General features: G+C 51.2%; 1 protein-coding gene across 2 annotated transcripts; it reads left to right on the top strand.

Moving 5' to 3' along the window:
* Positions 1–478: 478 nt before the first annotated feature.
* Positions 479–25,946, top strand: LOC140482705 (zinc finger protein 395-like). 2 transcript variants are annotated; one of them, XM_072580238.1, is made up of 9 exons: positions 479–791; positions 4,847–5,104; positions 6,117–6,367; positions 9,203–9,309; positions 9,547–9,734; positions 13,693–13,793; positions 15,721–15,967; positions 23,498–23,616; positions 23,713–25,946. In XM_072580238.1, exons 2-9 carry the CDS (start codon positions 4,853–4,855, stop codon positions 23,822–23,824), a joined length of 1,377 nt encoding a protein of 458 aa, XP_072436339.1. In that variant the 5' UTR covers positions 479–791; positions 4,847–4,852; the 3' UTR covers positions 23,825–25,946. The 2 variants fall into 2 exon arrangements, with proteins under 2 accessions (XP_072436339.1, XP_072436340.1); XM_072580239.1 differs by having other exon boundaries at positions 15,721–15,943.
* Positions 25,947–26,678: the final 732 nt, after the last annotated feature.

Consider the following 26,678-nt stretch of genomic DNA (forward strand, 5'->3'; position numbering starts at 1 on the left):
GGTGGTGGGTTTGGGGTGGTAATGGGGTGGGGTGGTGGTGGGTTTGGGGTGGTAATGGGTTTGGGGTGGTGATGGGGTGGGGTGGTGATGGGTTGGGGTGGTGGTGATGGGTTGGAGCGGTGGTGGGTTTGGGGTGGTAATGGGTTTGGGGTGGTGATGGGGTGGGGTGGTGGTGGGTTTGGGGTGGTAATGGGTTTGGGGTGGTGGTGGGTTGGGGTGGTGGTGGGTTTGGGGTGGTAATGGGTTTGGGGTGGTGATGGGGTGGGGTGGTGGTGGGTTTGGGGTGGGGTTCGTTGGGGATTAGTTGGGGTTACGGATGGGGATGGGTTTGGGGATGGGGTGAATCCTCGGCTGGGGAAATGGTGGATTTGGGGGATGATGTGTTTCCGTGCTCTCTGACTCTGTCTATGATAACACCCTGTACTGGATCCAGATCCGGATTACTGTGGTATTCCGCTCCGGGACTTCAGTCGCTCTCGCCACATCTGGGCAGAGTTAAAGGTCCGGGCGAACCGCGGCTTTTCAGATCGAAGCGAAACCGGACCGGGATAGCACCGGGACAGAGCAGGATTGGACTGGGACAGAGTTGGATAGCACCGGTTAGCACCGCAATAGGACCGGGACAGGACCGGCACAGAGCGGGATTGGATCGGCAAAGGAAGGGCTACAACCGGGATAGGACCCTGTGGAACGGGGTAGAAGCTATACTGAAGCGGGTTTGACCCGGGATTAGACCGGGCCAGGAGCGGGACCCACGCAGTTCCAGGGCCGATGCTGCAGCGTGGACCCAGGTAATTCAGCCTGAACCCATTCATTCCCCACAGGTCAACAAGCGCCTCTCTGGGAAGGTACAACGTCTGCCTGTGCCTGTATATCTCCCTCCCTCTCTGTGTCTCTCAAACTTCTGCATCTCACTGTAATCGCTACCACCCAATTATCACTCCCGGTTCCCGCTCAATGCCCAGCTCCATTGTCAATGAATACCCCCTTGGGTCAGGGGCTGCAAAGATCACTTGAATACCTCCACCCCCCCATTACCCCATCCCCTCCCACACACACCGCCCTCAGCACAACCACACACACACTCTCTCTCTCTCACACACACACACCCTGACATTCTCACGCTCTCACTCTCGCTGACTCCTGCACAGAGTAAACGTGTGGAAAGGCAAGTTTTCTTTTGCTGAATTCAAATGGGGCGCCCCGCCAGATTACCTGGAGGAGAAAGCTTGATGGCACTATCACTGGACAGTTAACCTGGAGATCCAGGGAATATTCTGGGGACCCGGGTTCAAATCTCACCATGGCAGATGTTGGAATTTGAATTTACTATTAAATCTGGGATTAAGAGTGTAATGATGATCATGGAACTACTGTTGATTGTCACCAAGCCCATCTGGGTCACCAATGTCCTTCAGGGAAGGAAACTGCCATCCCTACCTGGTCTGGCCTACATGTGACTCCAGACCCACAGCAATGTGGGTGATTCTCACCTGTCCTGTGGGCAGCAGGGATGGGCAATAAATACTGGTCTAGCCAGCCTTGCCTTCATTCTATGAATGAATTTTTTAAAACCGTGAACAAGTTGTGTATTAAAACTGAGGATGAAGAGGAGGTGGTGGTATTCTCCGGTGAGACTGTGTCAATGAGGATTTTGGAAAGTTAACAGGTTCTGCCTGAAGGACAGTGAAGGTTTAAGCTGGAGACTGCAGAGGGTCAAATGAGGCGTGTCCAGAGGTTGGAACAGCCCTGTGAGAAGGGGAGTGTGGGGGAGGGGCTGGGAGCAGGAATTTCTGTGAAGGAAAATTCCATCAGAAACTTTCCCCTGGAGTTGGGAATGTGATGTTGATTCTGGGGCTGAGAGTGGAACAGGATCTGGATAGAATGGCCGAATGGGCTCTTCACACCTTTTGAACCTTACTTAGATTTTGTGTTTTTGCATTATTGTGTGTTCCGGAGTCAATCCACTAACATCATTCTCAGCCCAACACCCTCCTGTTCAATCTCCTGCTAGGACATGCAGGATGGGGTGAATAGTCTCCTGCACTATAATGATTCCACCCTCAAAAAACTGAAACTCGTTAACAACGTCTGTGTCCCAGCTCAGACATCAAGTCCTTGTCTCCTAATCTCTCCCTGTAAATCGCTCACACAGGACCAGCAATACCTCACCTTTAAGTTCAAATCTCCCTCATGCTCTCACCTTCTCTCTATCACTACCATCTCCTCTGAAAGCATTGCTTTCCCCTTCATGGCCACACAAGTAAGATCAGGTATTAAAGAAGTTGCTTTTATTGGTCAGGGAATTGAGTACAAGAGGTAGGATGTCATGTTGTAGCTTTATAAGACTTTGGTGAGGCCACACTTAAAGCATTGTGTTCGGTTCTCTGGTCACCACATTACAGGAACGATATGGAGGCTTCAGAGAGGGTGCGGAGGAAGTTTACCAGGATGCTGCCTGGATTAGAGAGTATGAGCTACAAGGAGAGGCTAGAAAAAATGCTGATTGTTTTCCTTCGAGTGGCGGAAGCTGAGGGTAGACTTGATCGAAGTTTATAAAATCATGAGATGCATAGATAGGATTGACAGTAAGAACCCTATTTCCAGAATCAAAATGTCTAACTCTAGGGGACATGCATTTAAAGTGAGAGGGGGAAAAACCAAAAGAAATGTGAGGGCCAAGCCTTTTACAGAGTGGTAGGAGTCTGGAACTTACTGCAGGGCTGGTGGTGGAGCCAGATACAATAGGGGAGTTAACGGGACTGTTAGATAAGCACATGAATATTCAAGGAATGGAAAGATATGGACTAAGGGTCGGCAGAAGGGATTAGTTTCATTTAGCGTCATGTTCGGCATAACATCATGGGTCAAAGGCCCCATTCTCCTGCTGTACTGTTCTATATTCTGTATATTCTCCAATTTGCCCTCACAGAGAATTTCCCCCTTTCTCTCACTCCAACATTGTCGCTCTACCTTCAGTTTTGGAATTCCCTTCAGACGATGTTCCACCTCTGACTTCTTTGCCCTTCCCTTAAGATGCTTCTTAAAATCTTTTTGATCGAAGTTCACTTACAGTGGAAATACTGGGCGCTTGTAAGAATAGTGCAGTAATAATCACGAGTGTTTTGTATATACATACAGCGTGGATTAATCATATTGGCAAGGGTAGCTGCAAGAGAGAGCTCAATGTATTCAAGATTGTTTCTTAGAGTAATATGTTATGGAACTAGCTGGAGAGCAGGCTATTCTGGACTTGGTAATGTACATTGAGGTGGGATTAATTAATGATCTCAGAAAAGTGTCCTCCAGGGAGGAAGGATCGTAGTATGCCAGAATTTGAAATACATTTGAAGGGTGAGAAACTGGAGTCCCACATTAGTGTTTTGGAGTTAAACAAAAGTAGCTACAGAGACAAGGACAGATTTGGTGGTAGTGGACTGGACAGCAAGATAAGTATAACTTATGGGAGTCATTTTATTGTTCATAGATTCCCTACTGTGCAGATTGAGGCCATTCAGCCCTTTAAGTCTGCACCAAATATCCAAATATTCTCTCCCTTATTCCTCCATTTACTATGGCCAATCTGCCTAGCTTGCACATCTCTGCACACTATGGGGCAATTTCCTTTGGCCAATCCACCTAACCTGTACATGTTTATACTGTTGGAGGAAACTGGAGCACCTGGAGACTGGGGGAATGTGCAATCTCCATACAAACAGTTGCTGAAGTCTATAATCTAACCCAAATCCTGGGTTCATGTGTTCTGAGGCAGCAGTGCTAACCACTGAGTCACTATGTCGGGACAGTTGATGAGGTGTAGCAGATGTTTAAGGAAATAATTTATTCCAACTAAAATATATACTAGAAAGAAAGAAAGATTGTAAGAGAGGAATAAGCCATCCATGATTAAGCAAGGACATTAAAGATAATATAAAAACAAAAACAAAAGCATACAATTTTGCAAAGGCAAGAGGCAGGCTGGAAGATTGGGAAATAAACTTTCTCACTTAGTGAGTCATTAGAGAATAGAACACATTGTCTGGAAATGTGATGGAGGGCATGTTCAACTGAGGCATTCAAGAGGGGCATTGGCTGGTTATTTCAATAGAAATATGGGCAAAAGGCAGGAGATTGGCACTAAGTAATAGCATCAGATTAAATAATACAGCCAGGACAAGCATATTGGACTACATGGCCTCTTTCTGCGCTACAATAGTTCTGTGATTCTAGGGAAACTCTCCACCACAAGGGGACAGGGTGAAAAGTCTACAAAGGCGGTTGCCATGTCACCCACTGAGGGGCAGATAGTTTTGTCCTCCCCACAGAAGTTTGGGAAGTGAGGGAGAAATGTCTTCCTGTGGAGATCCTTCTGCCCCTCTGACCCCATCCACGTGTGTTGCCTTGGAGCAGGAATCAGTCGGGTTCCTGACCGGGCTTGGGGTCACTCCACGGTTTGGTGCCAGTCCAGAGATTTCATGCCCATTTTGATCAGGTCTCAATGTGCAGATGTTTAAATCTAAAGTTCATACTGTTCTTGGTCGACTTGGACTCACACTGTCTGGATTATTAGTCTCAGATTTGACTAATTCACAATGTTTGAGTCTGAAGCCCCCCCTATCGCAGGCTGCCCCTGGTTTGGCTGAGTGTTTGAGTGAAATATTGAGTGAATATTGTTGCAGTGATGATGATGAGCTTGGTGATGATTGTCACTGTTGGATGGTTGCTGGTGAGGGATTGTTCGACAGTGAATAGGTTTTTACAGTTCCCGGTAGGTGCTCAGTTGGCAGTGATGAGTTGTCAGTTTTGTATCTGATGTTGGACCCTGTGTTTATTCCCTTCTGTGTAGGTGACAATGGCGAGTGTATTGTCTCGACGTCTGGGTAAACGATCATTGCTTGGTGCCACTGTTCACACCCCCAGTCCTTCCGGGAGTGGGATCCTTATTCCTGGTGTTATACAAGCGTACCGGCTAGATTCTGGGAAAGGCAACTCCTCCTACACTGTCTCGTTTGAGGATGGTCAGTTTAAGGAGTACAGCGAGGACAGCATCATCGGGCCAGGGTTCCAGAGTCTCTCTCGTTTCAAACTCTACCCAGGGCAGAGGGTAAGTGTGGCTGACTGCAGGTGGAGTGCTCCTGGGTAGCTGGGTGCCTGTCTCAGGGGGTGGGGGGAGAATCCTGGGGCAGAGGGTAACTAAGGGAGGCAGTGAAAACCCCCTTTCCCTTTCTGCGTCGCCACATCTCCCATTCGTTCTGATGTGGGAGTTGTTCCCCTGAGGTGGCTAAGATAGTCTCCTCGACGTTTTCCAGGGCTGAAGGGGTTAACACACGAAGAATGGTGAAACAGGTTAGAACTCCAGCCATTGGAGTTGAGAGGAATAAGAGATGACCTTATTGTAACATAACAGATTCTGAGGGGACAGAATATGATGGATACCTGGGAAATGATTCCTCTTGTGAGGGAGAAGAAAACTAGGGATACAATTTAGAATCCCGACAGTGCCGATAGAGGACATTCAGCCCATCAAGTCTGCACCAACCCTCCGAAAAGCATCCCACCCTATCCCCATATCTAATCCACCTAGCCTACACACTATGGGCTATTTAGCACGGCCAATCCACCTAACCTACACATCTTTGGACTGTGGGAGGAAGCCAGAGCACCCGAAGGAAACCCACGCAGATACGTGGGGAGAATGTGCAAACTCCACACAGACAGTCACCCGAGGTGGGAATTGAACTCAGGTCCCTGGCGCTGTGAGGCAGCAGTGCTAACCACTGAGCCACCCATTCAAAAATAAGACTTCCCCATGAGATTGAGATTTGAAATATTTTCTCTCAGAGATTTGTTAGACTCTCATTCACAGAAGCTGGTGGAGGCTGGGATTATAAATTTAAGACTAGGTTAGAGTTGGATTGACATAGAACTTATTGAATGGTGGGACAGCCTTATAAGGCTGAGGAGCTTACCCCTGCCCTGGTGTATGGGAGGAATAGAGTAGAGAGGGTGCAGAGTTTGGTTTCTGTTGAGTGTTGGGCCCAAGGTGAATTGAATGGGTGATGTAGCTAGCACCCTCCTCCCCCTCACAAACTGACGATGGTGGTTTCTTGGCCCAGGTTTATCTAACCCACAGTGGGCGGGAGTATGTGGGGCTGGTCGAGCAACACAATCACCTGGACAACGAGGTCCTGGTCCACGTGAAGGAGCTGGACCTGCGCTCGCTGAGGAAAATTGAAGATGTCCGATTGGCGGAGAGCCGGAAGTCACCGCGCCTCCAGGAACAGGAGAGGGAGAATCTGAGAGCAACGAGCAAACAGACAGAGAGCAAGAGGATCCACTGCTCTGAGAGCATTGATATCCCTCCAAGGTAGGCCTGGGGTGCAGGGTGGGGAGAGGAGGAGGGGCTGCAGAACAGCTGGACCGGGTCCTGTCAGCTCCAGGGTAGTTCACTTGGGATTGGTGGGTGGGTAGGGAGAGGGGGATGTGGAGGGAAGGAGAGATTCCAAGAGAATATTCCAAGGTATTCCCAGAAAATCCCAGGATGGTTAGTGTCAGAGTCATCAAGGCATTTACAATGCAGAACAACGCTATTTACCCCATTGACACCATGCTAGCTTCTTGTGGATTAATCTGGTCAGTCCCACATCCCTGCTATATCCCTGTATACAACAAGATCATTTCCCTTGAGCCTGTGACATGTCTTTTTGAAATCAAAGATTGTTCACTGTCCAATGACCTTGCAGGTAGAGAGTTCAAGGTCGTTGCCACTTGCTGGATGTAAAGATTCTTTTTCAAATTCCTCCTTCTTCTCTCGACCAAAATCTTAAATCTATGTCTCCCTACAATTGGTTACCAGGAAGACCTTTTCTCTGGTCCGTCGTATCGAAACCTCCCATAATCCTTTAAACCTCGATCTAGTCTCTCCTCAGTTTCCTTTGCTCCATGGGAGACAATCCCAGCATCTCCAGCTTAATTCTATTCCTAATCTGGTAAATCTCCACATTTACCCAATAATATAAACACCTTTCCATTAACACCAGAGGGGTCTGCCGTCACCTGCTCTCTGACAAAAGGCTGGATTTAATCACTGTTCCAGTAGGACTTTCTGATCATTTTCATTAAGCTAAGATCCCATCACTGAAGTAATCAACTAATCTGCCTCTGTTTTGACTCCAAATTTGAAAAATTAAATATAACTATATTTACATAAGTATTGTCCTAAAAATCAGCTGTTTCACAATAATTCTCTCGGGAGGAAAACCTGCTGCTCTTATCTGATCTGGCCCACAAATGACTCCAGACATACATCAATGTGACTTGTACCTGCCCTCCCAAAATCTTAGCAGGTCTTATACACTTAATGGTCCTAAGGAGTGTTGCTGAACAAAGAGACCTTGGATTGCAGTTTCATAGTTCCTTGAAAATGGAGTCATGGGTAGATAGGATGGTGAAGGTGGCATTTGGTATGCTTTCCTTTATTGGTCAGAGTATTGAGTACAGGAGGTGGGACGTCATGTTGCGGCTGTACAGGACATTGGTTAGGCCACCGTTGGAATATTGCGTGCAATTCTGGTCTCCTTCCTATCGGAAAGATGTTGTGAAACTTGAAAGGGTTCAGAAAAGATTTACAAGGATGTTGCCAGGGTTGGAGGATTTGAGCTATAGGAGGAGGTTGAACAGGCTGGGGCTGTTTTCCCTTGAGCATCAGAGGCCGAGGGGTGACTTATAGAGGTTTACAAAATCATGAGGGGCATGGATAGGATGAATAGACAGTCTTTTCCTTGGGGTGGGGAATCCAGAACTAGAGGGCATGGGTTTAGGGTGAGAGGGGAAAGATATAAAGTTGCCAAGAGACAACTTTTTCACGCAGAGGGTAGTACGTGTATGGAATGAGCTGCCAGAGGAAGTGGTGGAGGCTGGTACTGGCACTGGAGGGGATACAGAGGAGGTTCACTGGGTTGATTCCGGAGTTGACGGGGTTGGGTTATGAGGAGAGACTGAGTAGACTGGGATTATATTCATTGGAATTCAGAAGAATGAAGGGGGGGTGGAATCTTACAGAAACACATAAAATTAAGAAGGGAATTGATAAGATAGAAGTAGCGAGGATGTTTCCATTGGCAGGTGAAGCTAGGACAAGAGGGCATAGCCTCAAAATTAGGGGGAGCAGGTTTAGCACTGAATCAAAAAGGAACTTCTTCACCAGAGGGTTAGGAATCTATGGAACTCCTTCTCCAGTGAAGTAGTTGATGTTACTTCAGTAGAAGTTTTTTAAAGCTAAGGTGGATTTTTTTTGAACAGTAAAGGGGTTAAAAGTTATGGTGAGAGGGCGGATAAGTGGGTCTGAGTCCATGAAAAGATCAGCCATGATCTTATTGAGTGGCGAAGCTGGCTCGAAGGGCCAGATGGCCTACTCCTGCCCCTGGTTCTTATGGTCTTATTGGAAATTGACTAGTCCCCTGCACCCCCCTACCCTGAATGTAGTAGCCAGATAGTGGGGGGTTGCAGGTTGGTGGGGGTTAGGAACAGCCCTATTCTCCTGCTGGGTTAATAGAGTGAATCCAGCTGCTGGGACACAGTCGGGAGCTGGGTTGAGGTGTAGTGTTAAACAAAATCTCTGTTAATACTGTGCAGTTGCTTGGTGAATTCTGGGCCCTGTTAGATGACAATACAATCATATGGAGGGGAAGTAGGCCATTCAGCCCATCTGGAAAGGGCAGTTTATTTTAATAAAAACTTTATACATTCATGGGACATGGGTATTGCTGTCTGGCCCAGCATTTATTGCCGATCCCTAGTTGCCATTGAGAAGGTGGGGATGAGCTGCATTCTTGGAGTATTGCACCCACCTGCTGTGGGTTGACCCGCAATGTTCTTTGGGAGGGAATTCCAGGATTTTGACCCAGCAACAGTGAAGGAACAGCGATATATTTCCAAGTCAGGATGGTGAGTGGCTTGAGGGGGATCCTGCATGGGGTGGTGTTCCCATAATCTGCTGCTAATGTCCCTCTGGATTGAAATGGTTGTGTGTTTGGATGGTGCTGTCTGAGGATCTTTGGTGAATATCTGCAGTGCATCTTGTAGATAGTACACACTGCTGCTACTGAGCATCAGTGGTGGAGGGAGTGGTTGTTTATGGTTGTGGATATTGAAAGCTCCCATTTGATATCAGTGACTAACTCACACTTCTGATCTTATCCAGAGGCCCAGGAGTGGTCGATATGGATGAAGTCATGGCAGCCATGGTATTGACCAGTTTGTCATCCAGCCCATTGGTCAACAGTCCCCTGAACAGCAGCACCATGCCAGGTAGGAACACCGATGTTTACAGAGCACCAGCAAGCTGAGGGAGTGTCCTACCGGGGTCTGTGACCCAGGGCAGGGCAGTGTGTGGCTGTCTGAGCTGGTCTGGTTACTGCCTGTACCAGCTCTCCTGCACACGGTGTAACTGCACTCAAAGCTGTGGGGCCCAGGCACATTGCCCCAGGGACAGTGGGGTAAGCAGTGAGTGAGTGAACCCTCTTGTATGTTTTGTCCCTGTGTCAGGATTGGCTGAATCGGGGAGTGAGACTACGAGTGGGAGCAGCGGCATATGGAGCTGGGGCAGCGATACCCCCTCTCCCTCCACACCGCCATTCGGCCAGTCTGCTGGGCTAGCTCAGGGAGGGGACGGCTCCGACCGATATGGGACACAGCCGCTGCTGCTTGAGGAACCGACAGCTCGCAAACGGAAGGTAAGTGGTGGGGAGTTGGGGGGTGTGGGTTGGGGGAAAGTGAGTGTGGGGAGGGACGTGATGGGGTGGGGGAGAAGGGGTTGGGGGAAGAGGCTGGGGGAAAGAGAGCGGGAAGGTGTGGGGGAAAGAGAGCGGGAGGGTGTGGGGGAAAGAGAATGGCAGGATGTGGGGGGGGAGAGAGTTGTGGGGTTTGGCGGGCAGAAAGTTAGGGATGTGTGGGGGTGGCAGAGAGCTGGGTGTGGTGTGCAGGGGTGGAATGGAGCGGGGCTAAGGGAGTAGGGGGTAAGGGGAAGGGAGTGGGGTGGGGAGAAAGTAGTTGGGTGTGGGGGAAGAGAGTTGGGGGTGTGTGGGGGAAAGGGAGAAGGGGGCTGGGTAAGAGAGCAAGGTTTGGGAAAGGGGGTGAGGGGTGGGGGTAGGAGCACAGACCTGTGGAGGGTCTGGGGGCTAAGGGAGACAGCAGTATTAGATCCCTAAGCATTTGACCTCAGCGTTATTCCCTTGTCCATTCCCCATAGCCCTGCAGTGTCTGTTTCAGTAACTGACCAATGCCCCTCTTGAATGCCTCCGTTGAACCCATCTTCTATCCCATTTCCAGCCGGCCCATCCTATACTGTCACGACTCGCTGGGTGAAAATGTTTGTTTCTCACATCACGCTTGCTTCTTTTACAAAACATTTTAAAACTTGGCCCAGTTCTGACTTCCTCCCTCTCCACTCTGTCAAGCTTCTTCATAAGTTTGAAAAGACTATAAGACCACCAGAACTAGGAGCAAAATTAGGCCATATCACCCATTGAGTCTGCTCTGCCATTTGGTCAGGGCTGATATGTTTCTCAACCCTATTCTCCTGCCTCCTCTGTGTAACCCTTGGTCTCCCTCACTAATCAATAACCTTTCTATCTCTGACTTAAATACACTCAATGACTTGGTCTCCACAGCCCTCGGAGGCAATGAGTTCCAGGATTCCCCACCCTCTGGCTGAAGAAATTCCTCTTCATCTCTGTTCTAAAGGATCATCCATTCGCTCCGAGGTTGTGGGTTTGGGTCCTAGTCTCTCCTACTTGTGGAAACATCTTCTCCATGTCCGTTCTCTCCAGGCCTCTCAGTAATCTCTAAGATTCAATCAGATCCCCTTCATCTTTCTAAACTCCATTGGAAACAGACCCAGAGTCCTCAATCACTCCTCATGTGACAAGCCCTTTATCTCCTGGATCATTCTTGTGAACCTCCTCTGGACCTCCTCCAATACCAGCGCATCCTTCCTTAGATACTGGGCCTGAAACTGCTCACAATATTCCAAACGTGATCTGACCAGAGCTGCAGCTTCTGCTCTTGAATTCTAGCCTTCTTGAAATGAATGCTAACATTGCAATTGCTTTCCTAACTGCCACTGAACATGTGTGTTAAACTGGAGAGAAGCCTGAACTAGGACTCCCAAGTCCCTTTCAGATTTCTGAAGCCTTTTGCCATTTAGAAAATAGTCCATGCCTCTATTCTTCCTGCCAAAATTCATAACCTCACACTTTCCCACACTGTATTCCATCTGTCACTTCTTTACCCACTTTTCCCCCAAGTCCTTCTGCAGCCTCCCTACGTCCTCAACATTACCCATCCCACCACCTATCTTTGTGTCATCTGCAAATTTAACAACAATGTCCTTAGTTCCCTCGTGCAGACTGTTCATGTTAAATCTCCTTCTCTCTGAGGAAAACAGTTCCTGCTTCTCTCATGTATCCACATCACTGGCGTCTTATCTTTGGACCGATTCTCATAGGTCTCTTCTGCACTTTTCCAATTCCATAAAAACATAGAATCATCGAAAATAGCAGCAGGAGTTGGCCATTCAGCCCTTCGAGTTTACTCTCCCATTCAATATGATCATAATTGATCATTGAACTCAGTCCCCTCATCCCATCCTCCACCCACCATACCCATTGATTCCTTTAGACCTAGGGACTATGTCTAACTCCTTCTTGAAAACACTCAATGTTTTGGCCTCAGCCAGTTCCCACAATCCAGAATTCCACAGGCTCCTCAATCTCCGGGTGAAGACATTTCTTCTCTCAAAAACCAAAAGAACAGCGGATGCTGTACATCGGGAACAAAAACAGAAAATGCTGGAAAAGCTCAGCAGGTCTGGCAGCATCTGTGGAGAGAAATCAGAGTTAATGTTTCAAGTCCAATGACCTCTCCTCTGAATATTTCTCCTCATCTCCATCCTAAATGCCCTTTTCCTTATCCTGTAACTGTGACCCCTCCACTACTGGGAACATCCTTTCTGCTTTTACCATGTCTCGTCCTGTTAGAATTTTGGAGGTTTCTTTGAGATCACCCTTCATTCAGCTAAACTCCAGTGAATATAATTCTAATTAATCCAATCTTCTCTCGTATGTCAGACCTGCCTTCTCAGGGATCAGTCTGGTAAACCTCCATTGCTCTCCCTCCATCACCAGAATATCCTTCCACTGATAAGAAGATCAAAACTGCATACAATATTCTAGGTGTGGGTTTACCAAGGCAAACATTGCTGTAGTGTAATCCCCAGGACTGCACTGAGATTGAAGCAATGATTTATGTAAGTTCATCATAATCTCCCTGCTCTTGGATTCACAGCCCCTGTTTATTAATATTGTATGTTTTCTGAACAGCCCTTTGAACTTCTCTTGCAACCTTTAATAATTTGTGCATATATATACTGAGGTCTTTCTGCTCCTGTACAGCCTTCAGAGTTGTACCCCTTATTTTATATCATCTCTCTATGTTCTTTTATTGACATGCATCACCTCAGACCCCTCAATATTAAACTTCATCTGCCCCCCTTGCCCCACCCCACCAACTTGTCAATGTCCTTTCAGAGTTCCACACTGTTCTCCTCTCAGTTTACGATCCTTTTAAGTTTTGTACCATCTGCACTCTGTGAAACTGCCGCTGTTCACCAAGATCCAGGCCAGTAATATTTATCAGGAAAAGCAAGGATCCCAATCCTTATCCCTAAGGGATCTCACTATCATCCAGCCTGACATATATCCATTGACCTTTCTCTCTGTTTCCTGTCACTCAGACAGTTTTGGATCCACATTGTGACTGTCTCCTGTCACACCAAGATCTATAGCCTTCTTCACCAGTCTGTTGTGTGCCACTGTAGCAGACGCCATCTGGAAATCCATGTCCAACATCACCCTCATCAACTCTCTCTGTTACCTCTTCAAAAAACTCCAGTTAGTTGGTTAAACACAATCTCCTCTTTTAAAAACCCATGACAGTGCTATTTTCTCTTTTTATTTATACCCAGAAATGCTATCACACACAACTGCATGACTTTCCCATTACCAACATCACCTGGATTCTATTTGTCGTTTTTGAACATTAACCATCACTAATAAAACACACCGTTATCTAGTGAAATATCGACTAGCAGAGCTTACTATGGGCAATATTATGGTCACTGTCCCAAACAAATCCCATTGATTCTATCCCAAGTTAATGTTGATAGATGTTCCCTCCAAGCACAGTTAAGCTAACTGCTCTGTAGTTGCTGGGATGATATTGACAACCTCTTGTGAACAAGGATGTCATAGTTACCATTCTCCCCCCCCCGACACCAGCCCTGGATCCTGGGAATACTGCACCCCAATTACCACTGCCATAGGGGTTCAGGAGAAAAACAGACTAGTGGGGCCGAAGGGGCTGGGGAGACGGACTGACTGGGGGGATCTCGGTGCGGGGGAGGGGGGGGGGTAGGTGCCTGGATGTGGGTGAGGGCAATGTCTGGGAGTGTCCCCGCCTCCCCACTCCAGATCACCAGAGGGAGGTTGTGATGATGTTCCTGACCTGATGTTCACATCTGTGTGTCTATGTCTCTCTTTGTCTCTCCATCTGCCTCTCCCTTGTCTCTCCCCCTCCCCTTCTGTCTCTCCCCCTCCCTCTCCACCCTCCCTTCCCTCTCTGTCTCTCCCCCAGAACTCCATGAAGCTCCTGTATCGCTGTATGTGGCCTCTCTGTCAGAAACTGCTCTCCTCAACGGCTGGAATCCGCAGGCACATCCGCACAGTACACCTTGGGTAGGAAATATTGCCCAGCTGGAGGGGATGGGGAAACGGGGGGCGGGGGATTGAGGGTGAGACTGGGTAATGGGAGAACTGTGGGTTAGATACAGCGTAAAACTCTCTTTACGCTGTCCCCATCAAACACTCCCAGGACAGGGACAGCACAGGGTGGTATACAGAGTAAAGCTGCCTCTACACTGTCCCCATCAAACACTCCCAGGACAGGGACAGCACAGGGTTAGATACAGAGTAAAGCTCCCTCTAGTGTTTCTTTGAGCTCAGCCGAAACTGATTCAACCATTAGTTGAATTCAATTGTGGTGTCTGTCTGCCCCCATGTGGTGTAGATGGTTATTGCGGTGTCTGATGTGTCGAGGAGCTCAGCCAACTGTGTGTGTGGGCAGGCAGTGTCTGTGATGCTGGTTCTCACCTGTGAATTGTCAAAGTGTTTGACGTCAGCGATGAGAGAGGTGTGAGCATGTTGGAGTTATTCACCTCGGAGCAGAGTTGAGTGTATTAATGGGAGAATTGGCATGTTGAAAATAGTGGGAGGATCTTGGATTGTAAACAATAATAAGACTTACAATACTAAAGGAGCAGAGAGTGCTGGGTGAAACTGTGCAGAAATAGGTGATAATGTGTCAGAATGTGCTGGGAACACTGATGAAGTTTACAGCAATCAGGGCTCTGTTCATAGGGGTGTAGGTTAAAACACAAGGACATTACTGTGAGTCTTCAACAAACACTATTTCAGTCTTGGGGAGGACTATGAGTACCTCTACCTTTTCAGAATAATGTGAACTCTTGCAGAGGCTACAGTTGTAATTTAATGATACAATGAATGGGGCACTTCCTGGTGGAGATGGAGCAGACAAATTGGAATTGTTTTCCCTGGAGAGGAGGAGATTGAGAGGGAGATTTGATCAAGGTGTTCAAACTCCTTACAGCTCCAGACCCCCAGGTTGAAGATGAAGATGAAGAACCTGTTGTATTTACAGAAAGACTGAGGGCCAGAGGGTCCCAGTGCAAGATAATGAGCAAAACAAATAATGGTGACTAACAGAATAAAGTGTTCACACAGCGAATGGTTAATATCTGACAGGCTGTGTGAGTGAGTGTGTCTTTCTAAACCGAAAGAGGATTTGCAGGAAGAAGGGGAAAGGCTAGGGAATCGAGGGGAGAGACTGGCCTCGCTGCTCCTGTACAGAGCCAGCACACACATGATGGAGCAAATGTAGTCTTTGAGACCTTTCTGTCATTGAAAGTGCAGCAGGAGGATTGGTAACCATGCTGGCACCATGGCACTGTGGAAAATACTCAGTCACAGATTCAGAGGGAATGGTGAGGAATAGTTGGCTGTGCCGTGAGTTGGAATCTGGAATTGGAAGCTTTGGCAAGCACATTCACTGGGAATATTTCAAAAGGGATTTGGAGATGGATAAGGAACAATCATTCAGGATGGAGGGGGGGTGGGGGGGTGGGGGAGGAGGGGGGGTGGGGGGGGTGGTATTCTTACAAAGAGCCTACATGGAAATGATGGGCTGAATGTACTGCCTCATTCTCTGATATTAAATGAGGACAGGCTCTGAAGCACCATGAAGTTGAATCGAGGGTGATCTTGCAGTTGGGGTTTGAGCTGAGTGTTTGGGTAATAGGTGGTGGAGGGGAGGGACCTCTGGGGGCAATTCCCTGAGTGTCTCAGTCACCCCCCTCTGCCCCTTGACAGCAGATTAACCCCAATCCAGGGGTGGGACGGATTTGATTTAGCGCGAGGGAGAAGTGGGCGAGGTGGTGGGACAGGGTGGGGGGTGGGAGAGGTGTGGGGGTACGGGCAGGGAGGGCACTGGGAAAGGGGAGGGGGTGTGGACAGGTGGGTGTTTGGGGCAGGGGGTGCAGGGGAGCTGGGGGTTGCTGTAATGGTGTTTTGTGGTTGGTTCTGACAGGCGTGGTGACTGTGAACACAGCGATGGAGAAGAGGATTTCTATTACACTGAGATCTCAGTGAGTGAGGATGAGAACCCAGACACATTGAGCACACGACGCTGTGTGTCTCCACCTGCTGTACTCCAGGACCAGAGGGTCTCCATCAGTCTGTCACAGGGAGGCAGCTCTGAACACCAGCTCCCTGGCCCCCTCAGTCAGTCTGCTCCCAGCTCTCTGTGGCAGGTCTGTGTCGACCACACCTACCAGGTACATACACCACTCAGGGACTGTCAGTAAGACACACTGCCTGTACAGTCAGGGACTCTCTGTGAGACCCAGTCCCCTCACAGTCAGGGACTCTCTGTGAGACCCAGTCCCCTCACAGTCAGGGACTCTCTGTGAGACCCAGTCCCCTCACAGTCAGGGACTCTCTGTGAGACCCAGTCCCCTCACAGTCAGGGACTCTCTGTGAGACCCAGTCCCCTCACAGTCAGGGACTCTCTGTGAGACCCAGTCCCCTCACAGTCAGGGACTCTCCTTCAGACCCAGTCCCCTCACAGTCAGGGACTCTCCTTCAGACCCAGTCCCCTCACAGTCAGGGACTCTCTGTGAGACCCACTCCCCTCACAGTCAGGGACTCTCTGTGAGACCCAGTCCCCTCACAGTCAGGGACTCTCCTTCAGACCCACTCCCCTCACAGTCAGGGACTCTCAGTGAGACCCACTCCCCTCACAGTCAGGGACTCTCAGTGAGACCCACTCCCCTCACAGTCAGGGACTCTCTGTGAGACCCACTGCCCTCACAGTCAGGGACTCTCCTTCAGACCCAGTCCCCTCACAGTCAGGGACTCTCCTTCAGACCCACTCCCCTCACAGTCAGGGACTCTCCTTCAGACCCACTCCCCTCACAGTCAGGGACTCTCCTTCAGACCCAGTCCCCTCACAGTCAGGGACTCTCCTTCAGACCCAGTCCCCTCACAGTCAGGGACGCTCCTTCAGACCCAGTCCCCTCACAGTCAGGGACTCTCTGTGAGACCCACTCCCCTCACAGTCAGGGACTCTCTGTGAGACCCACTCCCCTCACAGTCAAGGACTCTCCTTCAGACCCAGTCCCCTCACAGTCAGGGACTCTCTGTGAGACCCACTCCCCTCACAGTCAGGGACTCTCTGTGAGACCCAGTCCCCTCACAGTCAGGGACTCTCTGTGAGACCCAGTCCCCTCACAGTCAGGGACTCTCCTTCAGACCCAGTCCCCTCACAGTCAGGGACTCTCTGTGAGACCCACTCCCCTCACAGTCAGGGACTCTCTGTGAGACCCAGTCCCCTCACAGTCAGGGACTCTCTGTGAGACCCAGTCCCCTCACAGTCAGGGACTCTCCTTCAGACCCACTCCCCTCACAGTCAGGGACTCTCAGTGAGACCCACTCCCCTCACAGTCAGGGACTCTCAGTGAGACCCACTCCCCTCACAGTCAGGGACTCTCTGTGAGACCCACTGCCCTCACAGTCAGGGACTCTCCTTCAGACCCAGTCCCCTCACAGTCAGGGACTCTCCTTCAGACCCACTCCCCTCACAGTCAGGGACTCTCCTTCAGACCCACTCCCCTCACAGTCAGGGACTCTCCTTCAGACCCAGTCCCCTCACAGTCAGGGACTCTCCTTCAGACCCAGTCCCCTCACAGTCAGGGACTCTCTGTGAGACCCACTCCCCTCACAGTCAGGGACTCTCTGTGAGACCCACTCCCCTCACAGTCAAGGACTCTCCTTCAGACCCAGTCCCCTCACAGTCAGGGACTCTCTGTGAGACCCACTCCCCTCACAGTCAGGGACTCTCCTTCAGACCCACTCCCCTCACAGTCAGGGACTCTCTGTGAGACCCACTCCCCTCACAGTCAAGGACTCTCCTTCAGACCCAGTCCCCTCACAGTCAGGGACTCTCTGTGAGACCCACTCCCCTCACAGTCAGGGACTCTCCTTCAGACCCAGTCCCCTCACAGTCAGGGACTCTCTGTCAGACCCACTCCCCTCACAGTCAGGGACTCTCTGTCAGACCCACTCCCCTCACAGTCAAGGACTCTCCTTCAGACCCAGTCCCCTCACAGTCAGGGACTCTCTGTGAGACCCACTCCCCTCACAGTCAGGGACTCTCTGTGAGACTCACTCCCCTCACAGTCAGGGACTCTCCTTCAGACCCAGTCCCCTCACAGTCAGGGACTCTCTGTCAGACCCACTCCCCTCACAGTCAGGGACTCTCTGTCAGACCCACTCCCCTCACAGTCAAGGACTCTCCTTCAGACCCAGTCCCCTCACAGTCAGGGACTCTCTGTGAGACCCAGTCCCCTCACAGTCAGGGACTCTCTGTGAGACTCAGTCCCCTCACAGTCAGGGACTCTCTGTGAGACCCAGTCCCCTCACAGTCAGGGACTCTCTGTCAGACCCAGTCCCCTCACAGTCAGGGACTCTCTGTGAGACTCAGTCCCCTCACAGTCAGGGACTCTCTGTCAGACCCAGTCCCCTCACAGTCAGGGACTCTCTGTGAGACCCAGTCCCCTCACAGTCAGGGACTCTCTGTGAGACCCACTCCCCTCACAGTCAGGGACTCTCTGTGAGACCCACTCCCCTCACAGTCAGGGACTCTCTGTGAGACCCACTCCCCTCACAGTCAGGGACTCTCTGTGAGACCCACTCCCCTCACAGTCAGGGACTCTCCTTCAGACCCACTCCCCTCACAGTCAGGGACTCTCCTTCAGACCCAGTCCCCTCACAGTCAGGGACTCTCTGTGAGACCCAGTCCCCTCACAGTCAGGGACTCTCTGTGAGACTCAGTCCCCTCACAGTCAGGGACTCTCTGTGAGACTCACTCCCCTCACAGTCAGGGACTCTCTGTGAGACCCAGTCCCTTCACAGTCAGGGACTCTCTGTGAGACCCAGTCCCCTCACAGTCAGGGACTCTCTGTCAGACTCACTCCCCTCACAGTCAGGGACTCTCTGTCAGACTCACTCCCCTCACAGTCAGGGACTCTCTGTCAGACTCACTCCCCTCACAGTCAGGGACTCTCTGTGAGACCCACTCCCTTCACAGTCAGGGACTCTCTGTCAGACCCAGTCCCCTCACAGTCAGGGACTCTCTGTCAGACCCAGTCCCCTCACAGTCAGGGACTCTCTGTGAGACCCACTCCCCTTCACATTCAGGGACTCTCTGTGAGACCCACTCCCTTCACAGTCAGGGACTCTCTGTCAGACCCAGTCCCCTCACAGTCAGGGACTCTCTGTCAGACCCAGTCCCCTCACAGTCAGGGACTCTCTGTGAGACCCAGTCACCTCACAGTCAGGGACTCTCTGTGAGACCCACTCCCCTTCACAGTCAGGGACTCTCTGTGAGACCCACTCCCCTTCACAGTCAGGGACTCTCTGTCAGACCCAGTCCCCTCACAGTCAGGGACTCTCTGTCAGACCCAGTCCCCTCACAGTCAGGGACTCTCTGTGAGACCCAGTCCCCTCACAGTCAGGGACTCTCTGTGAGACCCAGTCCCCTCACAGTCAGGGACTCTCTGTGAGACTCACTCCCCTCACAGTCAGGGACTCTCTGTGAGACTCAGTCCCCTCACAGTCAGGGACTCTCTGTGAGACTCAGTCCCCTCACAGTCAGGGACTCTCTGTGAGACTCAGTCCCCTCACAGTCAGGGACTCTCTGTGAGACTCAGTCCCCTCACAGTCAGGGACTCTCCTTCAGACCCAGTCCCCTCACAGTCAGGGACTCTCTGTGAGACCCAGTCCCCTCACAGTCAGGGACTCTCTGTGAGACCCACTCCCCTCACAGTCAGGGACTCTCCTTCAGACCCACTCCCCTCACAGTCAGGGACTCTCTGTGAGACCCAGTCCCCTTCACAGTCAGGGACTCTCTGTGAGACTCACTCCCCTCACAGTCAGGGACTCTCTGTGAGACCCACTCCCTTCACAGTCAGGGACTCTCTGTCAGACCCAGTCCCCTCACAGTCAGGGACTCTCTGTGAGACCCAGTCCCCTCACAGTCAGGGACTCTCTGTGAGACCCAGTCCCCTCACAGTCAGGGACTCTCTGTGAGACCCAGTCCCCTCACAGTCAGGGACTCTCTGTGAGACCCAGTCCCCTCACAGTCAGGGACTCTCTGTGAGACCCAGTCCCCTCACAGTCAGGGACTCTCTGTGAGACCCAGTCCCCTCACAGTCAGGGACTCTCTGTGAGACCCAGTCCCCTCACAGTCAGGGACTCTCTGTCAGACCCACTCCCCTCACAGTCAGGGACTCTCTGTGAGACCCACTCCCCTCACAGTCAGGGACTCTCTGTCAGACCCACTCCCCTCACAGTCAGGGACTCTCTGTCAGACCCACTCCCCTCACAGTCAGGGACTCTCCTTCAGACCCACTCCCCTCACAGTCAGGGACTCTCTGTGAGACCCACTCCCCTTCACAGTCAGGGACTCTCTGTGAGACCCAGTCCCCTCACAGTCAGGGACTCTCCTTCAGACCCAGTCCCCTCACAGTCAGGGACTCTCTGTCAGACCCACTCCCCTCACAGTCAGGGACTCTCCTTCAGACCCAGTCCCCTCACAGTCAGGGACTCTCTGTCAGACCCACTCCCCTCACAGTCAGGGACTCTCTGTGAGACCCACTCCCCTTCACAGTCAGGGACTCTCTGTGAGACCCACTCCCCTCACAGTCAGGGACTCTCTGTGAGACCCACTCCCCTCACAGTCAGGGACTCTCCTTCAGACCCAGTCCCCTCACAGTCAGGGACTCTCTGTGAGACCCACTCCCCTCACAGTCAGGGACTCTCTGTGAGACCCAGTCCCCTCACAGTCAGGGACTCTCTGTGAGACCCAGTCCCCTCACAGTCAGGGACTCTCTGTGAGACCCAGTCCCCTCACAGTCAGGGACTCTCCTTCAGACCCACTCCCCTCACAGTCAGGGACTCTCTGTCAGACCCACTCCCCTCACAGTCAGGGACTCTCTGTGAGACCCAGTCCCCTCACAGTCAGGGACTCTCTGTCAGACCCAGTCCCCTCACAGTCAGGGACTCTCTGTGAGACTCACTCCCCTCACAGTCAGGGACTCTCTGTGAGACTCACTCCCCTCACAGTCAGGGACTCTCTGTGAGACCCAGTCCCCTCACAGTCAGGGACTCTCTGTGAGACCCAGTCCCCTCACAGTCAGGGACTCTCTGTGAGACCCACTCCCCTCACAGTCAGGGACTCTCCTTCAGACCCAGTCCCCTCACAGTCAGGGACTCTCCTTCAGACCCAGTCCCCTCACAGTCAGGGACTCTCCTTCAGACCCAGTCCCCTCACAGTCAGGGACTCTCCTTCAGACCCAGTCCCCTCACAGTCAGGGACTCTCCTTCAGACCCAGTCCCCTCACAGTCAGGGACTCTCTGTGAGACTCACTCCCCTCACAATCAGGGACTCTCTGTGAGACCCACTCCCCTCACAGTCAGGGACTCTCTGTGAGACCCAGTCCCCTCACAGTCAGGGACTCTCTGTGAAACCCAGTCCCCTCACAGTCAGGGACTCTCTGTGAGACTCACTCCCCTCACAATCAGGGACTCTCTGTGAGACCCAGTCCCCTCACAGTCAGGGACTCTCTGTGAGACCCAGTCCCCTCACAGTCAGGGACTCTCTGTGAGACCCAGTCCCCTCACAGTCAGGGACTCTCTGTGAGACCCAGTCCCCTCACAGTCAGGGACTCTCTGTGAGACTCACTCCCCTCACAGTCAGGGACTCTCTGTCAGACTCACTCCCCTCACAGTCAGGGACTCTCTGTGAGACTCACTCCCCTCACAGTCAGGGACTCTCTGTGAGACCCACTCCCTTCACAGTCAGGGACTCTCCTTCAGACCCAGTCCCCTCACAGTCAGGGACTCTCCTTCAGACCCACTCCCCTCACAGTCAGGGACTCTTTGTCAGACCCACTCCCCTCACAGTCAGGGACTCTCTGTGAGACCCACTCCCCTCACAGTCAGGGACTCTCTGTGAGACCCACTCCCCTCACAGTCAGGGACTCTCTGTCAGACTCAGTCCCCTCACAGTCAGGGACTCTCTGTCAGACCCAGTCCCCTCACAGTCAGGGACTCTCTGTCAGACCCACTCCCCAGATGGTCAGGGGCTCTCTTTGAGACCCACTCCCCACACGGTCAAGATGCATTTATTCTAGAGGGATAAATTCCAAACAATACCTTTAACTGGGCAAAGGGACAGTGAGATGGAGCAGTGAGTGATCAGGGATGGTCGCAGAGAGCAGTCAGTGACACTATCAGTGGGTGGGTCACTGACGGTCTGAGTGGGTGGTCATTGATGGTCTGAGTGGGTGGTCATTGATGGTCTGAGTGGGTGGCCAGTGACGGCCTCAGTGGGTGGTCATCGACGGTCTCAGTGGGTGGTCACTGATGGTTTCAGTGAGTGGTCAGTAATGATCTCTGAGTGGTCAGTGGTCTGAGTGAGCGGTCACTGACAGTCTGAGTGAGTGGTCAGTAACGGTCTTGGTGATTGGTCAGTGGCGGTCTCATTGGTGGTCAGTGAGTGGTCGGTGACGGTCTCAGTGAATGGACAGTGGGTGGTCAGTGACAGTCTCGGGGTGGTCAGTGACGGTCTCAGGGGTGGTCAGTGAGTGGTCGGTGATGGTCTTGGAGTGGTCAGTAAGTGGACAGTGAGTGGTCAGTGACAGTTTTGGGGTGGTCAGTGGGAGGTCAGTGAATGGACAGTGGGTGGTCAGTGACGGTTTCAGTGGGTGGTCAGTGACTGTCTCAGTGAGTGGTCAGTGAAGGTCTTGGAGTGGTCAGTAAGTGGACAGAGTGGTCAGTGACAGTCTCAGGGTGGTCAGTGATGGTCTCAGTGAATGGACAGTGAGCGGTCAATGACGGTCTCAGTGAGTGGTCAGTGATTGGTCAGTGACGGTCTCAGTGGGTGGTCAGTGACGGTTTCGGGGTGGTCAGTGCATGGTGAGTGACAGTCTCAGTGTGTGGTCAGTGATGGTCTTGGAGTGGTCAGTAAGTGGACAGAGCGGTCATTGACAGTCTCAGTGTGTAGTCAGTGAATAGACAGGGGGTGGTCAGTGACAGTCTCAGTGGGTGGTCAGTGACAGTCTCAGTGGGTGGTCAGTGATGGTCTCAGGGGGTGGTCAGTGATGGTCTCAGTGGTCAGTGATAGTCTCAGTGAGTGGACAGTGGGTGGTCAGTGACGGTCTCAGGGGGTGGTCAGTGATGCTCTCAAGGGGTGGTCAGTGACAGTCTCAGTGGGTGGACAGTGAGTGATCAGTGACGGTCTCAGTGGGTGGTCAGTGATGGTCTCCAGGGTGGTCAGTGAGTGGACAGTGAGTGGTCAGTGATGGTCTCAGGGTGGTCAGTGATGGTCTCAGTGGGTGGTCAGTAATGGTCTCGGGGTGGTCAGTGGGTGGTCAGTGACGGTTTCAGTGGGTGGTCAGTGACGGATTCAGTGAGTGGTCAGTGACGGTTTCAGTGAGAGGTCAGTGACAGTCTCTGGGTGGACAATGAGTGGGCAGTGATAGTTTCAGGGGGTGGTCAGTGACGATCTCATTGGGTGGTCAGTGATGGTCTCAGGGTGGTCAGTGGGTGGTCAGTGATGGTCTCAGTGAATGGTCAGTGACAGTCTCCATAAGACATAAGACCATAAGACATAGGAGTGGAAGTAAGGCCATTCGGCCCATCGAGTCCACTCCTCAGTGGGTGGTCAGTGATGGGTCTCAATGAGAGTGGACAGTGAAAGCTTGCTGCCATCAGATGGTCACTGTTGGTCATTTCTGTTCCAGATCTCTCCAGATTACCGCTGTGCCTTCACATTTGGGGATTGCTCTGTCCAACCACAAGTGGCCCTGCTGAAGCCCCATGTAGTTTTTGCCTCTCCAGTGCCCAGCCTCAGTGGGACAAGGTGAGTGACAGCAGGGGACAGCACTGAGACCGAGGATAGCTTTGTTCCTCACAGCGACAGTCTGCTCATGGCACTAACCACGTGTTTGTTTCACAGGAAGATCCGCGGGGAAGCTAAGAAGTGCCGCAAAGTGTACGGTTTGGAGAATCGAAACCAGTGGTGCACAGCCTGCCGTTGGAAAAAAGCCTGCCAACGTTTCCACGACTGACTCAACGAGCAGTTACCGTGGGAACAGGGAGACTCCCGGCATCGCCCCCTTCTCATGGGGTTTCTGTCTGTCAGCTCATTGTGTGAAGAGAGATTCCCCAGGATTGGGACAGAGTGGATTTCCCTCAGAATGACAGGCTGACGTTGGAGAATGTTGGCTGATAGACTAGGAGCCTGCAACCGAGGTTTCACCTCGTCCTGGACTGTGGCCGGGGTGGTGAAAGGAAATTCTCTCTCTCTCTCTCTCTCTTTGAGAACGGTTATCCTCCAGGTTGGAGGGAAGGGATTGACAGGAATGTTCCGATGGACTATGTCTCTTAGAGCTCCAACCTTGTCTGAGCATTGATAGGACCCACTGACCTTCCTTGGGAGGGCCTACTAACAGCATCCAGAGATTCCAGTTTCTCAGGCACAGCATCACTCCCTGGAAATGGAATGTTCCTGGATTCAATCACCTTTCCAATTGGGATGCTCCATCTGTCATTGGTCATTTGTTTTTCCTCCAACGGGATTCCTCAGGGATTAGAGAGAAAGGAGCACAACTACCAAACTGAGTGACGTCAGTAAAGGTTCTTCCAAAGCTCATGTGTCTGTGTTTGGAATCTCCTCGTTATTTCAGACACTGAGTAATTAATGACAGCCCCGGATGTTTATAGTGACCTGGATCAGTCTCAGTGTAACTCCCTGCAGGACCGGCTGGCATTGACGTAGGCATTGGAATGGACTACTGCAGAAAGAGCCCTGACCACTCTGCAGAGTCCTCCTTCTAACACTAGATTTAGGTTTATTGTCACATGTCTATAAAATTACAGAGAAAAGTGTTTTCTTCATATGTTATACAGAAAGTTTCACCACACTCTGGTGCCATCTTGAAACACTGAAAATAATGCAAGATTTTACTGCAATAGAGTTCATCTTTCTCTTTTCTTCAGGTTCCTCCACCTCTGCTCCTCCAGTAGCTGCTTGACCTTGGCTGGAGACTCTGCAACAGGCTCCTATTTCCAGGCCTTCAGGCTGCAACTCCCATGTCTCAGCTGGAGCCCTGGGCCTGGCTATGTGCAGGTTCAGTTCCTCCTGATCCCCATCTGAAGCACCTCCCAGATGCTGCCGCTGGTTATCAGTATTTAGGGTCCTCCACCATCTATCTCTTTCACCGCTTCCACTGTTCCTTCTGGAGTCAAAATGTGTGGTGCTAGAAAAGCACAACTAGTCAGGCAGCATCTGAGGAGCTGGAGAGTCGATGTTTTGGTCATTCCCAGTGAACAGCTTATGCTTGAAACGTCGACTCTCCTGCTCCTCGGGTGCTGCCTGACAGGCTGTGCTTCTCCAGCACCACATTTTTAAAGTCGGATCTCCAGCAGCTGCAGTCCTCACTTTCTCCTTTGCTCCTTCTGGAAGCTGGTCCTAGCGGCAGACCTAGTCACGGACCTGGTGCCTCGGCCTATCCTGTGAGTTCGGGCCGGGGGACTTAGCCCAGGACCTGCTCTTTGCTCGGTGGGAGACCTTGGGCTGGGATGGCGCCGTGTCTGGCTCATCCTGGTGTTGCTGCCACCAGAGGCCTCCTCCTTCACTCACCACGCTCCAGGCTTTAACCAGACTGGCTGCAGGGAGAGGTTTCACCCACAGGCCCCAAACTCCAGCTAAAAGGTTCAAGCTGCTTTTGGAGTCTCTGGTATCAGAGCACCCTGTCCCTGAGCATTAAGAGTGGTATGTAACCTCCTTTGTCAGCTCTGGGCCTCAGGCAGTACCTTGTTATGTTTGTGAGGAGGAGAGCAGTGTGTGCTCAATGGTTCCATACCCGAGCAATGTTGAGTATCTGCCTGGTTCTGGTGTTACTGCCCAATGCTTGGAGCTTTCTCTCTCGTCACGCCCCACTCAGAGCAATCTCCACGTGTCTCTTACTGAATGTGAAAATGTGTGCACCAGCGTAAGACCCTGTCCTGATCAGCTCAGTGTTGATTAGACTCAGACTCAGAATAATGTGATAAAGCTGGGATCGACATTTACAAATCCCCATCTGGGTGTCACACCCACAGCCTCTAGCTCTGTGGGTCACTTGACAAAGTGAATCTGAACAAAATACACCCCTCCCACACCCTCCATTGCCCCCCCCCCCCCCCCCCAACCCCCTCACCCACCAACACCAGTGCTAACTACTGGAGTTAAACAGAGTGTTGGGTTAACAAGCGCAGAATACACTGGAGAGACTCAACACTGTCTGTCGGGGAGACAGACAGGGAGAGAGAAAGAGAGAAACAGGGTTAATGTTTCGGGTCCAGTGATCCTTCTCCAGAACTCTGTCCTGTTCCCCAGACTCTCCATGCGCCACCCACGTGACCCTCTCTGCTCCCCTGACCTTTCCCACCCTCCAGCATCTGTGTCAGCTTGGAATCTGGGAGTCTGTGTTTCAAACACAGAGTGAGTGATTGATGGAAGCACATGAAAATACAATCAAACCCCGTTCTGAATTTAAATAGCAATAAAAATATTACCGGATTGAAATGGTTTTCTATATTTATACAATAGGAAATTTGAACAGAGTGAATTTAAAACCCAAATGGAAATTGAAGCTGAATGCTGATTGCTAATCCTGTGGACTACAAATCCCTCAAGTGCCTTTAGAAATTGGCAACTCTAAGAGGAGAGCTCTGAGTGGTTTCAGCACAACCTTTCTGATAGGATTCAGGGAGAAAGAACCTGATTTTTTTGGGGGTATTTGAGTGGGTCACACATCATACACAGGACAAAAAGACATTCTGTCTGTCCCATAAATGAGTCACGTAGTCTATGAGTTTTAGCGCGAGTGTGATGCCAGTGTATAGACTCTGCATCACAATGTCTGGTCAAACAGCTGA

Source organism: Chiloscyllium punctatum, chromosome 11, assembly GCF_047496795.1.
Source record: "Chiloscyllium punctatum isolate Juve2018m chromosome 11, sChiPun1.3, whole genome shotgun sequence".
Taxonomy (NCBI): Eukaryota; Metazoa; Chordata; class Chondrichthyes; order Orectolobiformes; family Hemiscylliidae; genus Chiloscyllium; species Chiloscyllium punctatum.